The 26,867-nt window shown below is 36.6% G+C and overlaps 1 protein-coding gene across 5 annotated transcripts in view; it reads left to right on the top strand.

The window, feature by feature from the left end:
- Window positions 1-26,867, top strand: part of CLCN3 (chloride voltage-gated channel 3) — a 102,281-nt gene that overhangs the window by 28,668 nt on the left and 46,746 nt on the right. For 2 of the 5 annotated variants that reach the window (XM_047717702.1, XM_047717699.1), the window contains exon 1: window positions 16,538-16,763. The exons of the other annotated variants lie outside the window; for them this stretch is intronic. In XM_047717702.1, coding sequence (XP_047573658.1) covers window positions 16,685-16,763 — 79 coding nt within the window. In that variant the 5' untranslated portion in view covers window positions 16,538-16,684. Of the gene's footprint in view, window positions 1-16,537; window positions 16,764-26,867 lie in introns of those variants that run through there. 5 annotated transcript variants of the gene reach the window in all.

The raw sequence follows: 26,867 nt of genomic DNA, 5'->3' as shown, positions 1-26,867 counted from the left end.
ATTCTCCTAAAACTGTTCCAAAAAATAGAAGTGGAAGAAAAACTTCCAAACTCATTTTATGAGGCCAGCATCACCTTGATCCCAAAACCAGACAAGGATCCCATCAAAAAAGAGAACTACAGACCAATATCCTTGATGAACACAGATGCAAAAATTCTCGCCAAAATACTAGCCAATAGGATTCAACAGTACATTAAAAGGATTATTCACCATGACCGAGTGGGATTTATTCCAGTGCTGCAAGGTTGGTTCAACATCTGCAAATCAATCTATGTGATACAACACATTAATAAAAGAAAGAACAAGAACCATATGATACTCTCCATAGATGCTGAAAAAGCATTTGACAAAGTACAGCATCCGTTCCTGATCAAAACTCTTCAAAGTGTAGGGATAGAGGGCACATACCTCAAAATTATCAAAGCCATCTATGAAAAACCCACCGCAAATATCATTCTCAATGGAGAAAAACTGAAAGCTTTTCCGCTAAGGTCAGGAACACGGCAGGGATGTCCGTTATCACCACTGCTATTCAACATAGTACTAGAAGTCCTAGCCCCAGCAATCAGACAACAAAAGGAAATTAAAGGCATCCAAATTGGCAACCAAGAAGTCAAACTATCACTCTTCGCAGATGATATGATACTATATGTGGAAAACCCAAAAGACTCCACTCCAAAACTGCTAGAGCTTGTACAGGAATTCAGTAAAGTGTCAGGATATAAAATCAATGCACAGAAATCAGTTGCATTTCTCTACACCAGCAACAAGACAGAAGAAAGAGAAATTAAGGAGTCCATCCCATTTACAATTGCACCCAAAACTATAAGATACCTAGGAATAAACCTAACCAAAGAGACTAAGAATCTATTTACAGAAAACTATAAAGTACTCATGAAAGAAATTGAGGAAGACACAAAGAAATGGAAAAATGTTCCATGCTCCTGGATTGGACGAATAAATATTGTGAAAATGTCTATGCTACCTAAAGCAATCTACACATCTAATGCAGTTCCTATCAAAGTACCATCCATTTTTTTCAAAGAAATGGAACAAACAATCCTAAAATTTATATGGAACCAGAAAAGACCTCGAATAGCCAAAGGAATATTGAAAAAGAAAGCCAAAGTTGGTGGCATCACAATTCTGGACTTCAAGCTCTATTACAAAGCTGTCATCATCAAGACAGCATGGTACTGGCACAAAAACAGACACATAGATCAATGGAACAGAATAGAGAGCCCAGAAATGGACCCTCAACTCTATGGTCAACTCATCTTTGACAAAGCAGGAAAGAATGTCCAATGGAAAAAAGACAGCCTCTTCAATAAATGGTGTTGGGAAAATTGGACAGCCACATGCAGAAAAATGAAATTGGATCATTTCCTTACACCACACACGAAAATAGACTCAAAATGGATGAAGGATCTCAATGTGACAAAGGAATCCATCAAAATCCTCGAGGAGAACACAGGCAGCAACCTCTTCGACCTCAGCCGCAGCAACATCTTCCTAGGAACATCACCAAAGGCAAGGGAAGCAAGGGCAAAAATGAACTATTGGGATTTTATCAAGATCAAAAGCTTTTGCACAGCAAAGGAAACAGTTAACAAAATCAAAAGACAAGTGACAGAATGGGAGAAGATATTTGCAAACGACATATCAGATAAAGGGCTAGTGTCCAAAATCTATAAAGAACTTAGCAAACTCAACACCCAAAGAACAAATAATCCAATCAAGAAATGGGCAGAGGACATCAACAGACATTTCTGCAAAGAAGACATCCAGATGGCCAACAGACACATGAAAAAGTGCTCCATATCACTCGGCATCAGGGAAATACAAATCAAAACCACCATGAGATATCACCTCACACCAGTCAGAATGGCTAAAATTAACAAGTCGGGGAATGACAGATGCTGGTGAGGATGTGGAGAAAGGGGAACCCTCCTACACTGTTGGTGGGAATGCAAGCTGGTGCAACCACTCTGGAAAACAGCATGGAGGTTCCTCAAAATGTTGAAAATAGAACTACCCTATGACCCAGCAATTGTACTGCTGGGTATTTACCCTAAAGATACAAACGTAGTGATCCAAAGGGGCACGTGCACCCGAATGTTTATAGCAGCAATGTCTACAATAGCCAAACTATGAAAAGAACCTAGATGTCCATCAATAGACGAAGGATAAAGAAGATGTGGTATATATACACAATGGAATTACTATGCCTCCATCAAAAGAAATGAAATCTTGCCATTTGCGACGACGTGGATGGAACTAGAGGGTATCGTGCTTAGCGAAATAAGTCAATCGGAGAAAGACAACTATCATATGATCTCCCTGATATGAGGGAGAGGAGATGCAACATCGGGGGTTAAGGGGGTAGGAGAAGAGTAAATAAAACAAGATGGGATTGGGAGGGAGACAAACCATAAGTGACTCTTAATCTCACAAAACAAACTGAGAGTTGATGGGGGAAGGGGGGTTGGGAGTGGGGGGGTGGGGTTATGGATATTGGGGAGGGTATGTGCTATGGTGAGTGCTGTGAAGTGTGTAAACCTGGCGATTCGCAGACCTGTACCCCTGGGGGTAAAAATATATGTTTATAAAAAATAAAATTTAAAAGAATAAAAATAAATAAATAAATAAATAAATAAACAAATACTGTCATCATAAAGGTCACTGGAGGGACACCTGGGTGGCTCATTCAGTTAAGTGTCCGACTCTTGGTTTCAGCTCATGTCATGATTCTAGGGTTGCAGGATTAATCCCAGCATTGGGCTCTGTGCTAAGTGGAAGTCTGCTTGAGATTCTGTCCCTCTGCCCATTCCCCCCATACATGCACACATCTGCATTCTCTCTCTGTAAATAAATCTTTTTAAAAAATCACTGGAAAGAAGTGAGCCTAGTTTTTATTGAAATATATAGATCCTGATGATTTATATCTCAAATATTAACTGCAATTATTACTATTGCTGTACAAAAAATTAAATTATTGATTTATTTATTATTATTATTTTTAAAGATTTTATTTATTTATTTGATAGAGAGACAGTGAGAGAGGAAACACAAGCATGGGGAGTGGGAGAGGGAGAAGCAGACTTCCCGCCAAGCAGGCAGCCTGATGCGGGGCTCGATACCAGGACTGTGGGATCATCATCTGAGCGGAAGGCAGATGCTTAACAGCTGAGCCACCCAGGTGCCCCTAAATTATTTTTTTAAAAGCCCACAGAAAGTTAACTGAAATTGAGTCAAAGAATAATTTTTGTGTGTGTACCCTACCTCTCTTACCATAATGTCATGAAGTAATAAATTAATGTTTCTCCCGTGCATGTAGAATATTACCTCTGAACTGTTCTTGGAAGAATTAAGAAAATAGTTGGTTAAATCATTTTTCGTGTTTGTGATTCCAGTTAAGAATTCTTTTTTTTTTTTTTAAAGATTTTATTTATTTATTTGACAGAGATAGAGATCACAAGTAGGCCGAGAGGCCAGCAGACAGAGAGGGGGAAGCAGGCTCCCCGCTGAGCAGAGAGCAGAGGACCCTGAGATCAGGACCTGAGCCAAAGGCAGAGGCTTTAACCCACTGAGCCACACGGGCGCCCCCCAGTTAAGAATTCAATTTGAGAAAGCTTTCAGGAGTTTTGAGCTAAGCCTGTAACATCATATACTGAACTAAATACATAAAATCATGCGGAGTCAATGGATCTGTTTAAATAGTCATTTAGGGGAAGTTCCTTGGGAGAAGCTGTGCTTATACAAAATAAAAGTCAACGTAGATACTTACAAACTTGTTTTCTGTAACTGATTGAGACTGTAAATAAGATTAGACTAGAGTGTTGGGGTAGGGAAGCAAGAAAAAAAAATAAATCCATATTAGATGTTAATAGAATTAAAGATAGGATAAGTTTCTAACTCACAAACTGAGGATTTTGGAGGGGAGGTGGGTGAGGGTTGGATGAGCCCGGTGGTGAGTATTAAGGAGGGCACATATTGCATGGAGCACTGGGTGTGATGTGTAAACAATGAATCTTGGAACACTGAAAAAATAGAGTTTAAAAAAAAAAGTAAAAATAAACCCCAACTTTTGAATTGTGAAATGTAACATATACCAGAAAAATGCATAAAGCATAATTATCCAGCTTAATGAGTTATAACAAAGCAGGGACTTTTGCAGTATAACCAGGTTAAGGAAATAAAGCACTGGGGCTCCTGGGTGGCTCAGTTGATTGAGCATCCGACTCTTAGTTTCAGGTCAGGTCATGATCTCATGGACCATGAGATCCAATCTACCTCTGGCTCAGTGGGGAGTCTGATTCTCTCTCTCTGTCCCTGCTCCCCCTCATGGGCATGTGTGCGCACACATGCCTTCTCTCTCTCTAAAATGAATGAATGAATGAATGAATCTTTAAAAAAGAAAAGAAGAGGGGTGCTTGGGTCGCTCAGTTGTTAAGCATCTGCCTTTGGCTAGGGTCATGATCCCAGGATCCCTCTCCCACTCCCCCTGCTTGTATTCCCTCTCTCGCTGTCTCTTTCTGTCAAATAAGTAAACAAAATCTTAAAAAGAAAAGAAAAGAAAGCGTTACCATACTTCAGAAGCCTCCTGCGTGTACCTTAACAATCTCAACCCTTTTCCTTTCCCTAGAGGTAAATACCATTTTCTCTTTGTCTAGTTACCTTTTTTTGCTTTACTTTATGGCTTGATGATGTAAGTATACATCCTTAAAATTATAATTTAGCATTGCCTGTTTTGGAAAATTACAGATTATTAAATAAAAGGAATTATACGGTATGTATTTCTTGCTTGTGTTTATGCAGTGTGATTTTCAAGAATCTTTTCTTAATTTTCTTTATTTTTTAATTTTTTTAAAGATTTTATTTATTTATTTGATAGAGATCACAAGTAAGCGGAGAGGCAGGCAGAGAGAGAGAGATTGGAGGAAGCAGGCTCCCCACTGGGCAGAGAGCCTGATGTGGGGCTCAGTCCCAGGACCCTGGGATCATGACCCGAGCCGAAGGCAGAGGCTTTAACCCACTGAGCCACCCAGGGACCCCTCAAGAATCTTTTATATTGCAGGCAGTAGATGCTTGTTGCCATGTTGCTCTAGACTATATTATTCTTTTTTATGAATACCATACCGTAGTTTACCTCTTTCTTTTTTAATATTGATGAATCTCTGAATTACCAGCAGTTTTTGGTGGTTACAAACATTGCTACTTTGCTTATTTTGCATTTGTTCTGGTGGATATGTGTGTAAATTCATTTGGAGTGAATTTATTGCAGCATAGGTTATGTTTTCCATAGTGGTATTCCCATTTACACTTGGTTGAGCTATGTATGAAAGCTTCCTTTGCTCCACATTCACCAACCTCTTAATTTTGTCACACTTTTAATTTTGCCCGTCTGTTGGCTAAATAATAGATTCAGATTGTGGTTTTCATTTGCATTTCCTTGGTCACCAAGGAGGGTGAGCATTTTTTCATGCTCATTGGCTATTTAAAAAATTTTTTTTGAAGTACCTATTTAAGTCATTTGCCCGTTTTTCTGTTGATGTATCTGAGACATTTGTGAAAATTCTTTATTTTGTATATACAAGCTTTTTGTTGGTCATATTGTTATAAATATTTTCTGTTCTGTGGGTCTTGTTTCATTTTCTGTTGTCCATTTGGGCTGCTTTAACAAAAATACTATAGACGGGGTGGCTTAAACAACAAGCATGGCTTTTGGTTTTATTTTTATGTGTTGCTCACAGTTTATTTCTACAGTTTTGGAGGCTGGGATGTCCAAGACACTGGCAGACTCGTTGTCTGGTGAGGAGGTCTTGCTTCTGGTTCCTATCTGCCGTCTTTTTGCTGTGTCCTTGAGGTAACTCTCTGGAGTCTCTTTGTAAGGGCACTAATCCCATTCCTGACCACCCTCATGACCACTTCCCAAAGGTCCCACCTCCAAATACCATCACATGGGGGATTAACTTTCAAGGTAAAAATTTGGTGGGATATAAACAGTCTGTAGCATTCTCCTAATGGACAAATTATGAACAAATATTCTTACTTGTAACGTGGTCCTCTGTATTAATCTTTTGCTTTATGGCTAATGCTGAGATCATGAATATATGAATATATTTTGCTATATTATTTTGTAAGAGCTGTATTTGCCTTTTACTGTAGAACTATATTTGCCTTTAGGTCTATAATTACCTGAGTGTGTGTATGTGTGTGTATGTGTATGTATGTATGTGTAGGTGAATGGATTAGGGTGTATTTAGCTTTTTCCTGTATGGATAGCCCGTTGTCCTAATGCTAAATACTAAGAAAATCAGTTTTTTCTTCATTCTTCTATAGTGCAACCTCTGCTGTACACCAAGACTCATATATAGGAGGATCTATTTCTTGACTCTTTATTGTGTGTGATTGGTTTATTTATTTATTTTAGCTGTATGCTGAAGCATTCTGTTTATAATGTTCCTGTGAATAAAACACTCTCAGTATCTAGTACAGCAAGTCCTCTCCCTTTAAGACTGTCTTGATTATTCTTGGGCCTTGTTATTTCTATGTAAATCTGAGTGTAATTTGTCATAAAAAAGCCTGTTGGGTTTTTAACTAGGGTCCAAGGATGCAAGAGCTCCTGGCTCCAGGGGTCCCAAATAGACCAGGTTTGGCCACTCACTGCTGACAAAATTGGAAGGCAGTGAGACAGGTGATGGTGAAACAACAAAGGAGTTTATTTCTGTGAGGCCAATGCCAGGAAGATAGTGGACTAACGTTTCAAAGACTGTCTCCAAAGTGCAGAAAGTATTTCTAGGTTTATGTAAGGGGAATATGGGACAAAGGTTGACGGGTACAGGCAATGTTGGCTGTAAAGGTTGGTCAAGTTGATCATTGTCTTCGTGTAAAAAATGTGGGGTCTTACTGGTATCAGGGTAGTTTCCGTTCCCATTACAGGATGCTTTTGCGCATTAGGTCTTTTGCCTCAGCTGGAAAGAACTTCATTAGTTAGAAAGTGCAGACTAAGGTCAGAACAGAGGTAAAGTCTTCTTTCAGGTTTTTGATTGGCATTTAATTGAGTCTCTAGTTCACTTTGAATCTAATTCTTGAGCTTGGTATACTCCTCTACATACTTGAGTCTTTTTTTTTAAGATTTTATTTATTTATTTGACAGACAGAGATCACAAGCAGGCAGAGAGGCAGGCAGAGAGAGGGGGAAGCAGTCTCCCTCCCGAGCAGAGAGCCCCATGTGGGGCTCGATCCCAGGACCCTGGGATCATGATCTGAGCCGAAGGCAGAGGCTTTAACCCACTGAGCCACCCAGGCGCCCCTACTTGAGTCTTTTTAAATGTCTTCCAATAAAGTTTTAGTCCTTCCTAGTGACCTTTGTCTTCATTATTTGTTGCAACAAATAATTTTTGTAATGCTGTTGGTATTTAATGCTATTTTTAGTTTTAAATTTAATATCGTATCTGCTGGCATATTTTGAAATACAGCTTTTGAATATTGATTTTTAAAAATTCATCAACCTTGGGGCGCCTGAGTGGTTCAGTGGGTTAAAGCCTCTGCCTTTGGCTCAGGTCATGATCCTAGGACCTGGGATCGAGGCGCCCCCCCCCCCCCCCTCCCCGCATCTGACTCTCTGCTCAGCAGGGAGTCTGCTTCCCACCTCACTCTCTCTGCCTGCCTCTCTGCCTGCTTGTGATCTCTGTCTGTCAAATAAATAAAATCTTTAACAACAACAAAAAATTCATCAACCTTGCATAACTGTAATTAAAATGACCTATTTGTGATGTCTCTTAAGAATATAGTCGTGTCGGGGCGCCTGGGTGGCTCAGTGGGTTAAGCCGCTGCCTTTGGCTCAGGTCATGAACTCAGGGTCCTGGGATCGAGTCCCGCATCGGGCTCTCTGCTCAGCGGAGAACCTGCTTCCTCCTCTCTCTCTCTCTCTCTCTCTCTGCCTGCCTCTCTGCCTACTTGTGATCTCTCTCGTGAAATAAATAAATAAAATCTTAAAAAAAAAATATAGTCGTGTCATTGGCAAATAGTGACCACTTTGTTTCTTCCTGGTCTTCATAGTTTTCCCTACCCTTTCCCCTCTTGTTTAACTGCACTGGGTAAATCTTCTAGTAAACAGTTGAATGCAAATGGTGATTGCTGGCATCTTTTGTCTTGTTCTGATCCTGAGGTTTCACCATTAAGTATTCACCTTGAAATTTAAGTATGATGTTAATGAATTTTTGTGTTATCATTTATCAGATTAAATAGATTTACATCCATTCCTAGTTGATTTAAGAATATACAATTTAAAATTATGAATGGTTGTTGCATTTATCATTTTCCTTCCATTTTTTGAGGTGATTATTTGATGTATATCTTTGTTTCTGTTAATAAACAGTTGATTTTTCAGATGCTTAAACCAACTTGCATTCCTTGTATAAACTCAGTTTGATCATTGATGTAGTAGTGTATTGTTTTAGGTTTTTCTCTTGTATATAAATTGCTGGGTTTGGTTTACCTTTGTTTAGGACTTTTGCATCTGTTTATAACAGATTGCTGGTAGCTTTCCTTTGTCATTTTGTTCTCATTTTATTTATTTTTTTGTTGTTGTTCTCATTTTAGTATCAAGGTTATATTCCCCTCATGAAGTAAGTTGTAGATGATGCCTTCTTTTTCTAGACTGGAGTGGTTTATGAAATGTTGGCATTATTATTTATTCCTACGTTTTGGTAGAATTTGCCAATGAAACTCCAGGCTTAGAATTTTCTTTGTAGGAAGGGTTTTTTTTTTTTTTTTTAAGATTGATTTTTTGGTTGATTGATTTGACAGACAGAGATCACAAGTGGGCAGAGAGGCAGGCAGAAAGAGTGGGGGTGAAGCAGGCTCCCTGCTGAGCAGCAAGCCCGATGCAGGGCTCCATCTGATTACCCTGAGATCATGATCTGGGCTGAAGGCAGAGGCTTAACCCACTGAGCCACCCAGGCACCCCTGTAGGAAGGTTTTAAATTATAGTTCAACTTCTTTAATAGTTATAGCATTATTCTGATTTTCTGTTTCTTTCTAGATTGGTTTGATAAATTGTTTTTTTTTTCAAAATTTACCTTTTTACTTAAAAATTTTATTAATATAAAGTCTTTTGAATGCCTGCAATTTCCTTAGTCTTGTCTTCTTTTTCTTTCTGATAGTGGTTATTTGTGCTCTCATTGTCTTCTCCTTCCCTCCTTTTCTTCTTCTTATCATCTTTCCCATTCACCTTTTTTTTTTTAAATGATTTATTTATTTATTTAGACAGGCAGAGATCTCAAGTAGGCCGAGAGGCAGCCAGAGAGAGAGAGAGAGAGAGAGAGAGAGAGGAAGGGAAGCAGTCTCCCCTCGTAGCAGAGAGCCCGATTCGGGGCTCGATCCCAGGACCCTGGGATCATGACCTGAGCCGAAGGCAGAGGCTTTAACCCACTGAGCCACTCAGGTGCCCCTCCCATTCACCTTTTAATCAGTGTCACTGTACATTTATCAATTAGTCTTTCCAGTGGACTAGCGTTCCCCTTTTTATAAAATTTGTTTTCTGCTTCATTAATATCTGATCATATTTTCTATATTTTGGGGGTTTATTTTGCTTTATTTTTTCCCCCTAATTGAAATGAAAGATTAGCTTCTTAATTTTAAGCTTTTCAGGTGAATACATTTAAAGCTGACTGTCCCTCCCAATACTGTTTTTTTATATTCAGTGTCATGTGTCTTCATCATTATTATTAAAAATAATTTCTAACTTCCATAATGATACCTGTTTTGACGTACAGATATCCAAACACGTGAGGAATTTGTGTCAGGTAGATTTAAAATAATTAAAAATAATTTAAAATTAATTTCCAAAATATGAGGAATTTCTGGTTGTTTCAGGTTGACTTAGAACATTATTGCATTGTTGCCAAAGAATATACATTGTGTAATATTAATATGTTGAAATTTTTTGAGACTTGCACCGTGGCTGGGGGGAAAAGCCTTTTTTTTTTTTGTCAGTGTTCCACCTGTGTTGTAGAAGAGTATGTGATGTGAAGCTTTTGGTTAATGTTTTTCTCTATGTCCATCATGTTAAGTTTGTTACCCTCCTGTTGAAATCTCTAGTTTTCCTACTGGTTTTTCTCTCTGTTTGTTTCTATCAGGTGATGGCAATATATTAAACATTTTCACTGTGTTTATAGACATCTACTGCCACTTCTTGTCATTCTGTAAATTTTTGCTTATACTTTGATTTCATGTTATTAGGTCATCTCTTTCTGGTGAATTGGACCACCTTACTTTTCTTACTTTTACTTTGAAGTGATTCTTTTTATTTCCAATTATACTGTTTTCTTTAAAATGCCCTTTGATATCAATATGGGTCCCCAGTTTTCTTTGGATTAAGGATTGCATGCTCTTTTTTAAATCCTTTTTCCTCTCAGCATTTCTGCATTGATATGTTTTAGCTGATATTCTCATAATTACATAGTTGGCTTTTAAAAATCCAGTGAGATAGTGTTTATCTTTTAAATGGAATATTTTGGGGCACCTTGGTGGCCCAGTGGGTTAAGCCTCTGCCTTCAGCTCAGGTCATGATCTCAGTCAGGGTCCTGGGATGGAGCCCTGTGTTGGGCTCTCTGCTCAACAGGGAGCCTGCTTTCCCCCTCTCTCTGCCTGCCTCTCTGCCTATTTATGATCTCTCTCTGTATCAAATAAATAAATAAAAATCTTTAAAAAATAAAAAAATGCTTTAAATGGAATATTTTAGTGTATTTACATTAATGTAAATATTGTTAAATTTGCATTTCAGTACTTCTAAAACTTAGAACTCTTAAAGTTGTATTTTACTCAGTCTTTGTATCAGTTTGTGTATATGCATGAGGATATTTGACAAATTTCTTTTTTATAAGATTTACTTATTTTAGAGGGAGAGAGAGAAAATGTGAGTGGGGGAGGGGGAGATGGAAAGAGAATATCAAGCAGACTCTGTGCTGACTGTGGAGCCCGACATGGGACCTGATCCCAGGACACTGAGGTCAGTATCTAAGCTGAAACCAAGAGTCGGATTCTTAATTGACTCTCTTACCCAGGTAGCCCTTGACAAATTTCTTGCAAAGGAATTGCTTAGACATTAAAAATATTGGCCATTTTGGTTCTCTCTCTCTCTCTCTTTTTTTTTTTTTTCGTATTTTTGTTCCTGATTTTTAAAAATGATCATTTGGTATTTATGAAAGAAACTTTTCTTCATGTTTTTACTCTTAAGATACATTATTTGGGCAACCAGACAGCCATGTTGAGAACTAAAACATTTTATGTTTGTGAGATACGAATATTGCAAAAGCATTCTGTGTTTTTTTCAATTTATTTTCTGGCTTGTCATTTCTGAAGAATTTCCATGTTCTTTCTTTTCTGCAGTAACTTTGCAGCTAACTGTAGCTTGAGTTGATTTTCTTGAAAGCTTTACTTCCTCTTTTTTTCTCTGGTGCTTTTGCTCAGGGAGGAGAATTGACAACACAAGTTAAAGTTTAATGTCATATAGTGTGTCAAATACAAATGTAAAGCAGCTATACTTAATGGAATGTAAACTACAGTTAATCTGATACTTCTAGTAGTAATATATTCAGTTTGAGGAGTAAAGGATGTAATTTTTTGTTAATGTTTATCTCATAAAACTGATTTTATTTATAAGCATTTCTTTAAAAAGTATCTTCTATACAAAGATACAGGGAAGAGATTATGTATCTTTTTGTTCTCAACACTAAAATAATTATCAATTTATGGCCAATTTTGTTTTATCTCTACTTTCTATTATTTTGAAATACATCAGAAGCATCATATCATTTTATTTTATTTTATTTTATTTTAATATTTTATATATTATTTATTTGACAGAGAGAGAGAGAGATCACAAGCCGGCAGAGAGGCAGGCAGAGGGAGAGGGAGAAGCAGGCTTCCCGTCGAGCAGAGAGTCCGACTTGGGGCCCGATCCCAGGAACCTGAGATCATGACCTGAGCCGAAGGCAGAGGCTTAACCCGCTGATCCACCTAGGCGCCCTGAAGCATCATATCATTTTAGATAGATAGATGTTATACTGATAGTCTCATATTAATCAAACTTTAGTCAGGCTCATCTGGATTCTTTTCCCAACTGGGTCTCAACTTTGGTCTGTTTTTATGTTGCTTCATTTTGGCAATAATCTTGGCCAAGTTGGTTTAGCCAGAATTCTGTACTCTTAATACCCTTGGGTTAGCCCCCACCATCCTTCCAGTGATGTCCTATCACCCTGGACTGCCTTCAGCAAGAATTCTGTTAGATCTGTTTATCCAGAATCCCCTTTACTCCCAAATGTTTCCTCTTAGTAATTTTCCATCCACTGAACACCCCAAGCCCCTTCTCCTTGGCTATAAATTCCCACTGTTTCTTGTTGTATTGGAAATGGAGCCATATTGATATCTCTTTTCCCCTTTTGCAGTAGTCATAAATAAAATCTGTTTTTACCCTTTTTAGCTCTTGTACAGTTATATATTTCTTTTTGTTTTTTTTTAAGATTTTATTTATTTATTTGACAGAGATCACAACTAGGCAGAGAGGCAGGCAGAGAGAGAGGAGGAAGCAGGCTCCCCGCTGAGCAGAGAGCCCGATGCGGGGCTCGATCCCAGAACCCTGAGATCATGACCTGAGCCGAAGGCAGAGGCTTAACCCACTGAGCCACCCAGGCGCCCCTACAGTTATATATTTCATTATGTATCTCTAAAACATAAGAATTCTTTTAAAGGCTATTATCAAATCGCTTCTCGGTCTTTTGGCTAAGATCAAGTGTAAAGGCTCTTATCACATCTAAAATATATGATTGCTTAAAATCACGTATCTTGTTTATTTTATGTTTCTCCAATTGTTTCATAAGAAATTATTCTTTGAGATTGATATAACTTTAAGATCTTTTGTTTTGCTTAGTTTTAATTCTATAGGTTTCTTCCCTTCCCTTTTTTTTTCTTACTATGTATTTGTTGAAGAAATTGTCATTTGTTTCCAAGTTTGGGTTTTCCTGATTATGTTCCTGAGCAGACATTTAACATGTTTCTCTGTTTCCTGTACTTCCTGTAAACTGGTAGTTAGATAAGGGTAAAAAACATTTTTTCTCTAAAGATTTTATTTTTATTTGAGAGAGCACGAGAGAGGGAGACAGCACAGAGGGAGAGGGAGAAGCAGACTCTCCCCGCTGAGCACAGAGGCCCACATGGGGCTCAAGGCAGGCTCAGATCCCAGGACCCTGAGACCATGACTTGAGTCAAAGGCAGACACTTAACCGACTGAGCCATCAGGTGCCCCCATTTTTTTTTTTTTTGTACTTTTAATGTAGATTCTTGGATCATGTGTATTAGAAGGGACTTAAAGATTGAACATTGTAATATTGTTGTTATATTTGTATGGTTAGAATACCATAGTCATCTATTCTACCTCCCTGATTTACACATCTCAGAGAGGTTGTGGTTTATCTGGAATCCCACATCAAGTTGAGGTTAGAATCGAGGGTGCATTTGGAAGGAGAAATTATCTTCCCCTTCTGAATTTTTAAGTCCTTTTTTATGTTGCTGCTTTAATGTTTTTGTTCTTCAGATATTCCATTCAGAGTATTATCCCCCTACAAATCCCCTAGCTGTGCCTATGAATTCTTAAATTTGTCTTTTGTTCTCTTTCCACTTGATCCCCACGCTGACTATAGTTCAGTTTGTTAATCTGATAATACCTAATCTGTGTCAAAGTCCTCTTTTGCCACACCTTCCAATCTACCTTGTCCTTTTCTAAAGCCCTTTAGCCTGAGTAATAATCCTTTGCTTTAAGCAAAAATACAGCCATGGACCATAGGCATGAGAGATTTGTTTACTTTTTTTTTTTTTTTTTTTTAAGATTTTATTTATTTGGGGTACCTGGGTGGCTCAGTCATTTGGGCATCTGCCTTAGGCTCCAGTTGTGATCCTGGGATCAAGCCCCGCATCAGGCTCCCTGCTCAGTGGGAAGCCTGCTTCTCACTCTCCCATTCTCCCTGCTTATGTTCCCTCTCTCACTGTGTCTCTCTCTGCCAAATAAATAAAATCTTAAAAAAAAATAAAGATTTTATTTATTAGAGAGAGAGAGCGAGAGAGAGAGAGAGAGAGAGCGAGCGAGCACAATCGGGGCGTGGCAGGGAGAGGGAGAAGAAAGCTCCTTGCCGAGCAGGGGAAGCCCGTCGTGGGACTCCATCCTGAGACTCTGAGATCGTGACCTGAGCCGAAGGCAGTGGCTTAAAGCTCAGCCACCCAGGCACCCTACCTTTTTTTTTTTTTTAAAGATTTTATTTAATTTTTTTTTGGAGAGAGAGCACAAGCAGGGGGAGCAGCAGACAGAGCACGCAGAGGGAGAAGCAGGCTCCCCGCTGAGCAAGGAGCCCCATGTGGGACTCGATCCTAGGATCATGACCTGAACAGAAGGCAGCGGCTTAACCAACTGAGCCACCCAGGTGTCCCAAGATTTGTTTACTTTTGAAAAATTTTTTAACTTTTAGTTTTATTATTACAAAAGTAGCATAATTATTAAAAATTTCAATAGTAATATATTTGCTTAAAAATTAAAACTGTGGAACCACATAAAGTAAAAACCTAATACACCATGATCCTCCTCACTTCTACCTCTTTCCTTCCTCAGTGATAGGATTATTAAGAGTTAGGTGTGCCTCATTCTAGATTTTATACAAATATAATTTATGTATTATATATTCTCATACACATGTACAAAAGTTTTTTTCTTTAAAAATAATTCAAAATTTTGTGCCTATGTTACAAAAGTTATTTATGTAACATGGTCAGTATATTTTATAAGGAAGGTATTCTTCCTCCTCTAGTTAATGCTAGCTAGCTTTAATTTTTATTTTTCCTTTAAGACTGAGTTGTAAATCAAGAAAAACAAGTTAAGAGGGGAAATACCAGGAAAATTTACAGATTTTCATTTTACATAAAGATGTGGAGCAATGAATGCTAAATTGCATATATTTTTTAGAAGTCTTATAATACTAGAATTTATATACCAAAGGACCAGAAAGGAAGACATTTATATTTAGTTAATTTGGTGAAGTTAGCTCATTGTCAAATTTTTACGTATGAAAAAAGAAAATCAAAATTTGGAAAGTACAGAAAACAGGAAAAAAACCCCATCCGTAGTCTTATAGTAAATGTCAATAGCCAAAATCAGAATTAGATAGAATATTCCTATTGTAATATTTTATCTAGCCTATATTTCTTTCCTAGAATCCTTTTTCGCAAATCTCAAGTGAGATTTTATATGAAGGGCTAGCTTTCTCTGAGGTTCAAACTTTTTGAAATATAAAACTTCATTTAACCTAATTTTTAAAAGAATCCCAAATAACAAATAGAATTACTCTCTTTTTACTGCCACCTGAGTGCTTTATTTCCTTCCCCTCCCCAGTTCTCACACAAATGCTTTGGCATGGAGTGGACCTTAAAATTTGGCTCATTCAATACTTAGGAAAACAAATTTTACAGAGACTCTTAGTCCTATGGAATTGCTTCTAACCAGTAACACATCTTAATTTAGTGGTACTGCAGCAACATAGCTATTTCAGGAGAATCTAGCCTAGAGGAATCACCTCAGAGGAACTGTAAAAATGTGAACTCAAATGAACATCAGCTTTTTTTTTTTTCTCCCCAGAATGATGGATTGAAGCAAAAAGTTACTTCATTTCTGAATTTCATAAAAATGTAAGAGTCAGTTGGAGTATACTTTGAGACATATTTTACTAAAAGCCTTTTCTTGAAGCACAAAATCTTTGTGAGGCAGGAAAAGTAGAAAGATAGAAGAGAGAAAACTCTCTTACCCAGTAAATCATTTTGCATAGTTTCACAAATAATAGCTAAGTTACTGGGTAGTTGGTAAGTTTTCTTCTCAAAAACAAGCATGTCTTACTAGCTAGTTCCTTAAAGGAAGGAAACTAGGGGCTGCTAGAGGGGATTAGGGAGATAAAACACTATTCAACTGTTAAATTACTAAATTTTTTTAATCCACAGAAGTCTGTAGTACATTTCAGAATTAAGAATAAACTTTAATTAAAAAAAAAAAAAGAGTAGACTTTTAAAACCAAGTCTCGAAGCCTTTGGTATGTATGTAAAAATTAGCACATTTTTATTATAAAAACATACAACCTTACCAGTATGTTCCTCGCATTTTTTTTTACATCAGAAATGAAAGGGGGCATTGTCTACATCCAGTATTTCCTTTTCACATTTCCGTATTAAATACTTTGTGTCCCTTATATTTATCTTAAAATGGAAAAGAAAGAATGTTTTTATTGTTTTGCTGTAGTTGCCATTGATGTTATAGAAGCTGTATTAAAATTCTCAAACCAGTTTTGTCTGTTTTACTTGGAGCTTAGTCATCATCATACGTAGCAGGACCTGATTAAGAAGGCTGTTCCGCCTCTAAGCCTTGCTAGATTGTAGCCACTAGCAACCAGGCTGCAATAATTTCCCTTTGATGACATCATCCACTGTGGAAGAACCCACTTGCTTCAGCGAGTCGAACTACATACAGTTCTAACCCTCATCAAATATGGCATCTCCCTTGCCGGCTGCAGCAGGGGTGGAAGAAATGCTAGTGTTTTTTTAAGCTAGCGAGCTTTTCTTTTTCTTCTTCTTTTTAAAAATTCTAATCATGGATGCTTCTTCTGATCCCTATTTGCCTTATGACGGGGGAGGAGACTGTATTCCCTTGAGGGAATTACATAAAAGAGGTAATACCATCCCCTTGCTGTGAATCCTCTGTTGGTATGTTTTGCATGTGGCTGGGCGGTTCTCTAGTTTAAACAGGTCCTGGATTGTCCTTTAAATATTGCAGTATGTTGTTTAGTTGCCCTGGAATGTTAGTAAGGGGCAAATGGAGTTTTCTGAATGGCTCTGTAGTCGTCCCTGATTGTTTTCTCTGTGCAGATTAGTACTGCTTCAGATCACATCGGACTCAGACTCGGACTCTGACTCCATCTTCTATGTGAAAATCCCCTTTCTGTTTAACTGCGAAAATGAATTAATCAGCTTTTATAGGTAACTAGAGTCATGTTAGCACCTAAAAAGTAATGTTTTTCTTCCTTGGAAAACTTATGTGTTTCCTTTAATTTACACAGAGAAATCATGTGTCTGGGCACCTGTGTGTTTCAGCTGCTGCCAGTTACCATGTAGCCACCACCAAGTAAATTTATAGTAAAAGCTCTGCCCTCATTTTAAAACACTTTACAATGGCAATAAAGATGAACAATTTTATATTAATATTTTTCATTTAATATGTATTTCAGCTGATTCACGTTAATTACATTGTTTCCTACAGGTATTTCATAAAAATTGATGATTAAAAACAATAAGGGTGATTTTTACACACCAGAAGAAATAATAGTAGTTTGTAAAAGCCGGAAAAGCACCCAGCATTCATGTAAATCTTTTGTAAGGTGCTGCCTGGGTGTTCGTATAACTGATTTGTGTTAATAAAATTGCCGTTTTAAAATTTTTCTTAAACTAATCTAAAAATAGACTGGTTGGTAGTTGTTCTAGAAAAAAAATTGAACCTTAAGGAAAATCTCTTAGCTTGATGATTTCATTTATGAGCCATGTTAATTTGAATTGCTGTATGATATTATAAACTCATTTTATGGTTTAACCCATATTTATTTAACTCATTATTTATGAAGCAAAAAAGGAAGTCATGATTTTCCAAACATATGTAGCTTGCTATTTAAAATATAGTTTGTACTCTGATAATACTTTTTTTTCTTTTTAGTATTAAGTTCCATTAGCATTAGAAAATGTTAATGTATTCAGCAAATATTTATTGATTACATTGTGTCTGCTAGGCACTATTTTAGGCTCTGAACAGTTGTAACATTGAATATCCTGTAGTAGTCTGTTGGTAGTGAAAGCTTACTTTTCAGATTTTGAGGAAAAACTATATGAAGATCATGTTAATATATAGTGTACTTCTACAGAGTTGCTGTCGATAAAATTTCTCTAAGTATGTATTACACTTTTAAACATTTGAGAAATATCTAAAAGCATAGAGAAGAAAATACATTTCTCATAATCGTACCACCTAGAGGTTTGTTTGTTTTGTTTTTTAATTTTTCAGTTCTTAATATGTTCATAAACTCTTCTTTTCCCTATGTTTTCATCATTCCTTTTCTGGTAAGGATTTCTTTAAACAGGAAGCAATGTGAATGAATGGTAACAGTTCAAATGTCACAGTATTTGCTAATCAGTAATTAAACTGTAAAACAAGACAAACTGTTTTCTCCTCAGCTATTACAACATGTTTGTTGAGGGTGATAAACCAGAAAACCTGGGCTTGGGAAATTTTAATTCCCAGTGTTAAACTTGACATTCTTTGAACTTACTATGGACTCATCTCTATATGAGATATGCAAATAATAAGAAATAAGCCAAAATTTATGTGAGAGTGAGGCGTGGTTATTGATGTGATTATTACTAAAACATAAGCTTTTTGTTTCTCTTATATTTTCATAAATAGTCTTTTAGGAATCTTGCTTAAGGTCTAAATTGGGCATGTTCTTGGCAGCCCAAATAGGTTCCTTATTCCTTGATGAAACTTACTATAATATAAACCAATTTTTTTGAAGATAACATTGCATCTTTGTAGTGCAGATCAGTCAGTTATATACTTGACGGTACTGTGGTATCCTGATATCTACAGATAAGAGGTTATTTGTTTCCCATAATTTGTGACCTGTTGTAGCCATGGGTCAACACAAAGGAACTGGAGATGTAGAAACAAGCAACTAGCATAAATCAAGAAAACTGAATCAGCTTGCTTATGAGGACAAAATTACAATGACTAGAAATATCTCTTTAGGCTGATGGAGAATGAAAAGGCAGCTAATCAAAATGTAAAATTATAAAGGATATCAATAAAGTTCACATGAATCTTGTATTGAATCAGTGCTAGAGTTAGGGACTACCTTTGTGGAGTAAATAAAATTCAGTTCTATTTTTCAAGGTGAGGTGGTAAATGATGAAGCTTCCTACTTAAGTTTCTGTCTGATAATATATAGACTGGAAATTAAGTAAATTAAATGTAGAATTAATATGTTGTTGATAGATTAGAAATTCAGATGGCATCTTAAAAATAGCCATTTTTGAGATAAATTTCCTGTACAGAAACTGAAGTTTTCTCATACAGTGTCTCTTCCATTTTAATAAGGAAAAAAATTTAAAACTTTGTTGATTTGGATTATTAATTTTAATACTTGGACTTTTTCTTAATTTGTTCATGAATTCTAAGTAATTTGGAGAGTTGAATTCCTTTCTTCTACCTGGCCTTTTTTTGGGATTTCTTTTGGACTTTGAGCCTCCTTTTACTCCATGAGAGAATCTTTAAAAATTATTTGAATATTAAATGTTTCATTCAAGTATTTATTGAGTTCTCTTAGGTGCTGTGGAGAATGATGGTGGTAGTAACTGTAATATTAATAACAGCTAATACTTAGTTTGGAATTTACTGTTTGCCAGATATTTTTGTAAGTGCTTTACGTATATTCATTCATGTGTATAAATCATTTAATTCCTCTCATAGTCTTGTGACTTAGGTACTGTTAGAATCCCCATTTTTGGGGCGCCTGGGTGGCTCGGTGGGTTGGGCCTCTGCCTTCGGCTCGGGTCGTAGTCCCGGGGTCCTGCGAAGGAGCCCCACGTCGGGCTGTCTGCTCGGCGGGGAGCCTGCTTCCCCATCTCTCTCTCTGCCTGCCTCTGTGCCTGCTTGTGATCTGTCAAATAAATGAATAAAAAATCTTTAAAAAAAAAAAATCCCCATTTTCCTGTTGACAAAACTGAGATAAATTATAAAGAGTAGTCAGGATTCAATCTAAATGATATTGTTTATACTCCAATTATGGGGAAATATTTCTTACTAGGTATATCCCTGTAATTCTTGACATTTGAAGCTTGGCAGGGGCATAAGAAAGCTTCCCAAGTTTAAAAACAAAAAAGCCAAAGCCCATGGAAATTAATCAATTTCTAGTGAATGGTATAGAGTGCATGGTCTGTGGGATTTTAGGGGAGGAAGAGATCAGTCTCCTTTTGACAAGTGCTATCATAGTAGTCCCAAGTGCTCAAGTACGCAAGGGAATTTGATAGGACATTCCTGGTAGAGAGGATAGAATGAATAAATGCTCTGATGGAAATAAATGCGTAGTCATGTTGTTTCCTGATTAGTTTTTATCAGCAGGTCAGTTAAGGGAGGCAGTATACGTAGGCAGAAAAGTGCTGGATTCCTAGAGGAGCTTGAATGCCAAACAAATGATGGTCTTAAAGCACAAAACATGGGGACTTCCTATTGAAGTAAATGTTTGGAGTCTTAATAATTTTCTCTCTGAAGTCATTTCATGATATTCATTAGCTCAGAAATGTATTTGAGTAAAGCTTTTTTGTTACTGTTATAATAGGTGAGTTTTTCATTTTTATTTCCTCCAAAATATCATTAGTTAGCATTTTCTGGCACATTATTTTGGAAATCCAGGTGTTAGGTGATATTTTTACTGCCAAAGGGTCATTCTCTAGGCTCTTTGTAAAATGATTTTTAGGATCCAGGTCCTTACTGTACTTCCATTACCTCTTTTAGCCAACTAGAAAATTAATTCTCTTCTTACAAATTTATTCATCTAAGTGTCTGTAAAATTAAAAGAACAAATATTTATTTGATGTCAGAAACTCTTTGTAGTCTAAAACAACAGTATAAAAACAAAGCCTGTATTTAAATTTATTTTGCTCATAGTATCTGGATTTAAAACCTTCAATAAAATCTGGTTCATATTACATTACTATCTCTAGCTCTATTTTCTAAAAATAACTGACATTTTAGTATGATTAATTTTATATCTCACTGCTTGTTAAGTCAGAAATGCTTTGTGTATCAAGATTTCAAAATGTGGGGGTGCCTGGGTGGCTCAGTGGGTTAAAGCCTCTGCTTTCGGCTCAGGTCATGATCCCAGGGTCCTGGGATCGAGCCCCGAATTGGGCTTTCTGCTCAGCAGGGAGCCTGCTTCTTCCTCTCTCTCTGCCTTGCCTCTCTGCCTACTTGTGATCTCTGTCTGTCAAATAAATAAATAAAATCTTTAAAAAAAAAAATTTCAAAATGTGAGCAGATCTCCTGCCATGCAGAATAGTTTTATAATTTTGGCTATTTTCCTGGCATTAAGGTCTCTGCTTTGTGTCTACACAAAGCCACAGGAGACTGGTGGCTTAAGTTATATTTTAAAGTTTGGTTTTGTTTTTAAATAAACATATGTTTAATTTGTAATTTTTTGGAGTCCATTACAACCTTAATTAAATAAAAAAGATTTTGTTTCTGTCCTTTATTTCCCTTGCCACTTAAGAAAGCCAATTTTATAAGTCTTTTATTCATGTAATACACAGATTATCTTACATTCAGAGATAATGAATGAACATGGAATTTGTTTCCAATTATACAGGTGTCTTACTACCCACTTTATCATCTCTGCCTAAGGATGTAGGCTTTTTATTTTGGGGTGGCAATGGAACAGAGAAGAAAACACTGAATTGAGTAATGGACTCAGCATTGCTACTGACTGGTGTGTATCTTTGGTGAACTTCTTTGGAATTTGGTTTTAATGACCAAGACTTTACAGCTTAAATCCTAGTTAAATATGACTGTGGGTGGCAGAACAAGTTTCAAGAGCATATACTTTATTCATTTATCCAGTGGACATTTGATTGACAACCTACTAAGCACTTAGCACCGTGCTTGCCGTTAACCTTCTTAATCTTTAATTTGGGAGTCTGCTAACATTCTGGAGCTTCAACTATCAACTTACATTTACTTTCTCCTCCCTCAAGAGGATGACCATTTCTTATCACTAAGGTCACAGAGGCAAGAAAAAAAAAACAACAGGGACTAGACTTCCTGTTCTTAATATATAGAAGAAACTGGGTGCTCAGAATATGTAGAATTTTGGATTTCTGCCTGTCTTCATAATTTAAAAAAAGTGTATATATTGTATGAGTGATAGGATAATAGTCTGCATTATGGCTTTTTTTTTTTAAAGATTTTTATTTATTTATTTGACAGAGACACAATGAGAGAGGGAATAGAAGCAGAAGGAATGGGAGAGGGAGAAGCAGGCTTCCTGCTGAGCAGGGAGCCCGATGTGGGGCTCGATGCGGGGCTCCATCCCAGGACCCTGGGATCATGACCTGAGCCGAAGGCAGACGCTTAATGACTGAGCCACCCAGGTGCCCCTACATTATGACTTTAAATGCCAGGGATCACATCTCCCACATCTTTTGAGATGGACTCTAGACATAATAAGTTCTAGTCTTAGTAAATAAATGCATATGTATTTTTCATCCCAGCCTATTATTTGGCTGTTCCCCTTGGAGTAAAGACTTAGGCTGCTGAACACATGTGACTATGAAATTCACTAATAAACTTAGTTTAAGGTATAGCAGGTACTTTTTTTTTCAGTTCAGTTTAACAAATATTTAATAAATACAAAGTTTTCTGTGGAAAAGCAGATAATTTTATTAATGTCTATTTTTTAGTTCAGTGTTTGTTAAGTTGCAGATTTTAACATGTTGGTCGTGAAATCAACTGGGTTGTGACTAGTATCAAAAAAAGAGAAAGGAAATAGTAAAATGTGACTTATTTGCCAAAAAGTAAGTATGCTAAGCATTGGTTTTACTTAGGTACATATCTGTATACTTTTCTCATTATGTCAGTGAGAAATGTTTCTTGCTATGGGCCACAGTCATAAAAGTTTGAAAAACAGTTTCTAATATACACCTGGAGGGGCAGTTAGCTCTCCCTGGTATAAGGTAGGCTTCTTATGGCCCACGGAATGACCTGACAATGAGAGTAGGGTGTGTTATTTTCATAGACCCCTGTTAAAACATATGGACATGAGTGCTGGTAACAAAGCAGTGCCCATGACTATTGCTGAAACAGTTTTTCAATGTAGCATTTTAAATAATATAGGACAAGTGCTCTGGAACCAAAGGCAAAGAAGGATGATAACGGTGAAGGGTAGGATTGCATTAATCGTCTAAAAGCTAAGTGCACGTGCACAAGTGTTTGGGAGAAGACACTACTTAAGGGTTCTTAACTTACTAGGGGAGAAGAGTGTCTACATATCGTATAGTACACATAGGCAGGCAAACGAACTATGAAATTACTTTTTAGTCAGTATTCCGTAGTGCTAAGAAATGCCTTTGGAATGAAACTGCTTGAATATGAATCTCTGTTAACTACTTTGTAGATATATAACCTTAACTCTCTGTGTTTTGTTTTTCTGATTTATGAAATGGAGTAATTCTTATTTCATGGGTTTGTTGTGAAAATTAAATGAGCTAATTTATGTAAAGTACCAAGAACAATATCCGGTGGGCCAAGTGCCAAGAACAGTGTAGATATTGTTTTATTGTTGTTAGATACCAGATAACTGTGTCTGGCTTCTAAGTATGAAAGATTTTTTTAAAATTCTGATGTAGTCTAGTGTTATCTGTTACCTCTTTTGTCACTTGTGCTTTGGTGTTTTATTTGCAAAACCACTGCCTAACCCAAGGTCATAAGCATTTACTCTGTTTTAAGAGTTTTACAGTTTTAGTTAGCCCTTACGTTTATATCTATGATCCATTTGGAGTTAATTTTTATGTTAGTATGAGGTACAGGTCCAGCTTTATTCTTTTGCATGTGGATAGCCAGTTGTACCAGCATCATTTATTGAAAAGACCAACTCTTTTTTTGTTGTTGTTTAGATTACTGATACTAGTAAATGAATTTTTGTTTACATAGGTATGTATAAATTTTTTGTACATAACTTTATAGAAGCACTTTTCATAATAGCCAAAAGGAGGAAACAATCTAAATGTCCGTCAGTGGATGAATGGATAAAATGCGGAATATTCATAAGTGTAATATTCACTCATAACAAGTAATAAAGTACTGATACATGCTGCAACATGCATGAACCTTGAAAACATGGTAAATAAAAGAACCCCAATACAAAAAAACTATGATTCCGTTTATATAAAATGGCAAATAGGCAAATCCATATAGGCAGAAAGTAGATTAGTAGTTGCTAGGGAATGGGGGTGGTAGAAGAGATAAAAAGTTTTGCATCTGGGGAAAAAGTAAACAAGACAAAGTTCTCTTATCAATAAATTTATTTTTGCGGGACACTTTGGTGGCTCAGTTGTTTTATTGTCTGCCTTTGGTTTAGGTCATGATCCCAGGGTCCTGGGATCAAGTCCTGCATTGGGCTTCCTGCTCAGCTGGGAGTCTCTTTCTCCCTCTCCCTCTTCCTGCTTCTCTCCCTGCTTGTACAGAAGAAATGAAATCTTCAAAAAATAAAAAAAGAAGAAATATACAGAAGACATAAAATCTTCAAAAAATTTTTAAAAAATAGTTTTATTTTTGCAAGAAAACTGCAATCAGTTAACAGCTCATTGATTGGATAATTTTTCCTGCCTACTGAGCTGGTTTAGTGTTGGTGATACTTGAACTATGGAAATATTGTTGATAATATTTGAATCACAAAATGTCCATTTCATAGAAAGATTGGTTATTGACCATAGATTTTTAGAAATGTGTTTCTATGTCCATACAAGCTGGCCGTAATTAGTTAAATTATTTACTGAAAAATCTATAGGATTTTAGATTAATATACAATTGTAGAAGAGCTCATTGTTCAAATTTGTAAGACATTTTCCTCCCCCGTCTTTGTCATTTTGTCAGTCTTCTGGGTTAAAAATAATGCCATATGAATAATATAATGCAGCCTGGTAAAGTTTTGAATACCAGGATAGTTGAGTAGAAACAGTAACTCGTGTTTGTTGATTTCCTGTTTATCAGACTTAGTATTAGATATTTTACATGATTTATTTCCAGTTTACACATCGTACTCTAAAAGTGGGTGAAAAAACCCAGTCACCTCCAAGAGGTTAGTAAGTAACTTGTGCAGGGTGTAGTTACATAGCTAATAGGTGGCAGAGCTGGAATATGACTTTGCTCCAAGGGCATTAAGGTAATGGAATTTCTCTACTAGGTCACTCTGCAAAGAAGGCAGTCTTTTTTCTAGTCTCCCCACCATTCCTCCAGCCATTACGTAGTAGAAGGGTATTCATTGGCATCTGGTAGTCAGACCTCCAGAAACGTTTTTCAATTTTTTTCTTAAATTCGGAAACTGTTACTTTACTTAATTAATATATTTATTTATTTGGGGGTGGAGGGAGACTAGTACCTTAGATTGTACTTTCTTACAATCCAAGTAGCAGCAACTGTCCTGTCCTTTGGAAGTGAAGTCATTGAAATTAATAGACCCCCAGTGTCTTTGTATCACAGTACTCAAGATTTACATTTCCAAGAGATAGTTTTATCGTCTGCCTTGGATCATGTGCCTTTTTCTTAGCTGGGAAGGGGAGGACACCTTGATTGATGCTCTCACCAAGACTATATGAAATAAGGGATAGAGATTTCCTAAAAAAAAATTGGGTTCTGTTACAGAAAGAAAGGGAAGGGGTTTCTAGGTGGGTAGAAACAATAAGGGACCATTATACAAAGAAAAATCCTAATCTGAGGACAGCTCCTGGTTAATGTGGTTATTTTAAGCTTAGAGATATATCTGGTTATTGATACTCAATACCTGGGCACGTTTGAGGAAAAATGTTAAGAACAAGAAAAAAGTTAAAAATTTAAAAATTGGGAAAGAGGGTGACTAGTTAGGCTCACATATGTTTATTGCATATACTATTTGTAAAGCAAACTAACCTGGAGGTTTAAATTACAGTATGTCACAGCAGTTAATCTGAAGTACATTGAAAATGATGTGCATATGCACTTAATGATATGAGAGAGTTTTTAGAAAATATGCACGGTAATAAAGAGCTTGTAAAGTGTGGCTAGTATGATATCATCTATATTTTTTTGTTATAGGAAAATGTTAAAGACATTTTAAACTGGTTTAAACCAGTTGCCAGTTTAACTATTATAACTTCTGTTTACTCAATTCCCTCTCCTTGCCTCCCCAGCAAACCTCATGTAGTCATGTAAGGATTGGTTCTTCATCTGTTCTTTTTTCAGTCCATGTCTTACTGCAGAAACTCAAACCTTTTCTTACTTAAAGCCTTTGAAACCTAGAAACCTATCACTTAAACTCAAAGATACTGGCTTTTAAAATTTTGCCTTTCTATTGATTTTAAAAGCCTAAATTTGAAACTCAGAAGCCAAAGTAACGACTCTTGTTTTCTGTGCTCTGTTGTGTATTTCTTTTCCTTTGGCAATAATTGCCTCACTGAATTGGTAGAAGAAAAATGTGTGGAGAGGACAAGGAAGTAGTGTTGGATAAGGAACCTTGATCAGTATTTTCAAAAGGTATTCTGGTACACCTCTACCGCTCTCTTCACAGATCAGTAAATGCAAGCTGTATGTGCCTTGAGAAATGGGAAGGCCAGGCTAACTCATGTCATTTTGTGTTAATAGAGTACAACTATAAGGACAGCGTTTACTGAGGACAAAGAAAGGCATACTTGGGGAAGTATGGCCTGACCACCTTTATTTCATCCCATAAACCTCTTTGTCTTATAGATTTCCCTTTCAGATATCAGCTTTAGGAAAGTCGTATAATAATTTTCTAATTAACCAACCCCTGAAGTATTATTTTAGGAAAGAGAGAGATCTAGTTTATGCACATACTCATGTATGGATGTATTTAAATTTGTGCTTGTGGCATTACCTACAAGATACACGCTTCATTCATGCATAAGATGAAGTTGCAAGGTGAAGCTGGATAACTTGTACTGCATTTTATTAACACATAAATAATTTG

The sequence above is a fragment of the Lutra lutra genome, chromosome 2 (genome assembly GCF_902655055.1).
Source record: "Lutra lutra chromosome 2, mLutLut1.2, whole genome shotgun sequence".
NCBI classification, from domain to species: domain Eukaryota; kingdom Metazoa; phylum Chordata; class Mammalia; order Carnivora; family Mustelidae; genus Lutra; species Lutra lutra.
Note: the sequence above shows the minus strand (reverse complement) of the source record. Positions and strands in the feature narration are given on the sequence as shown.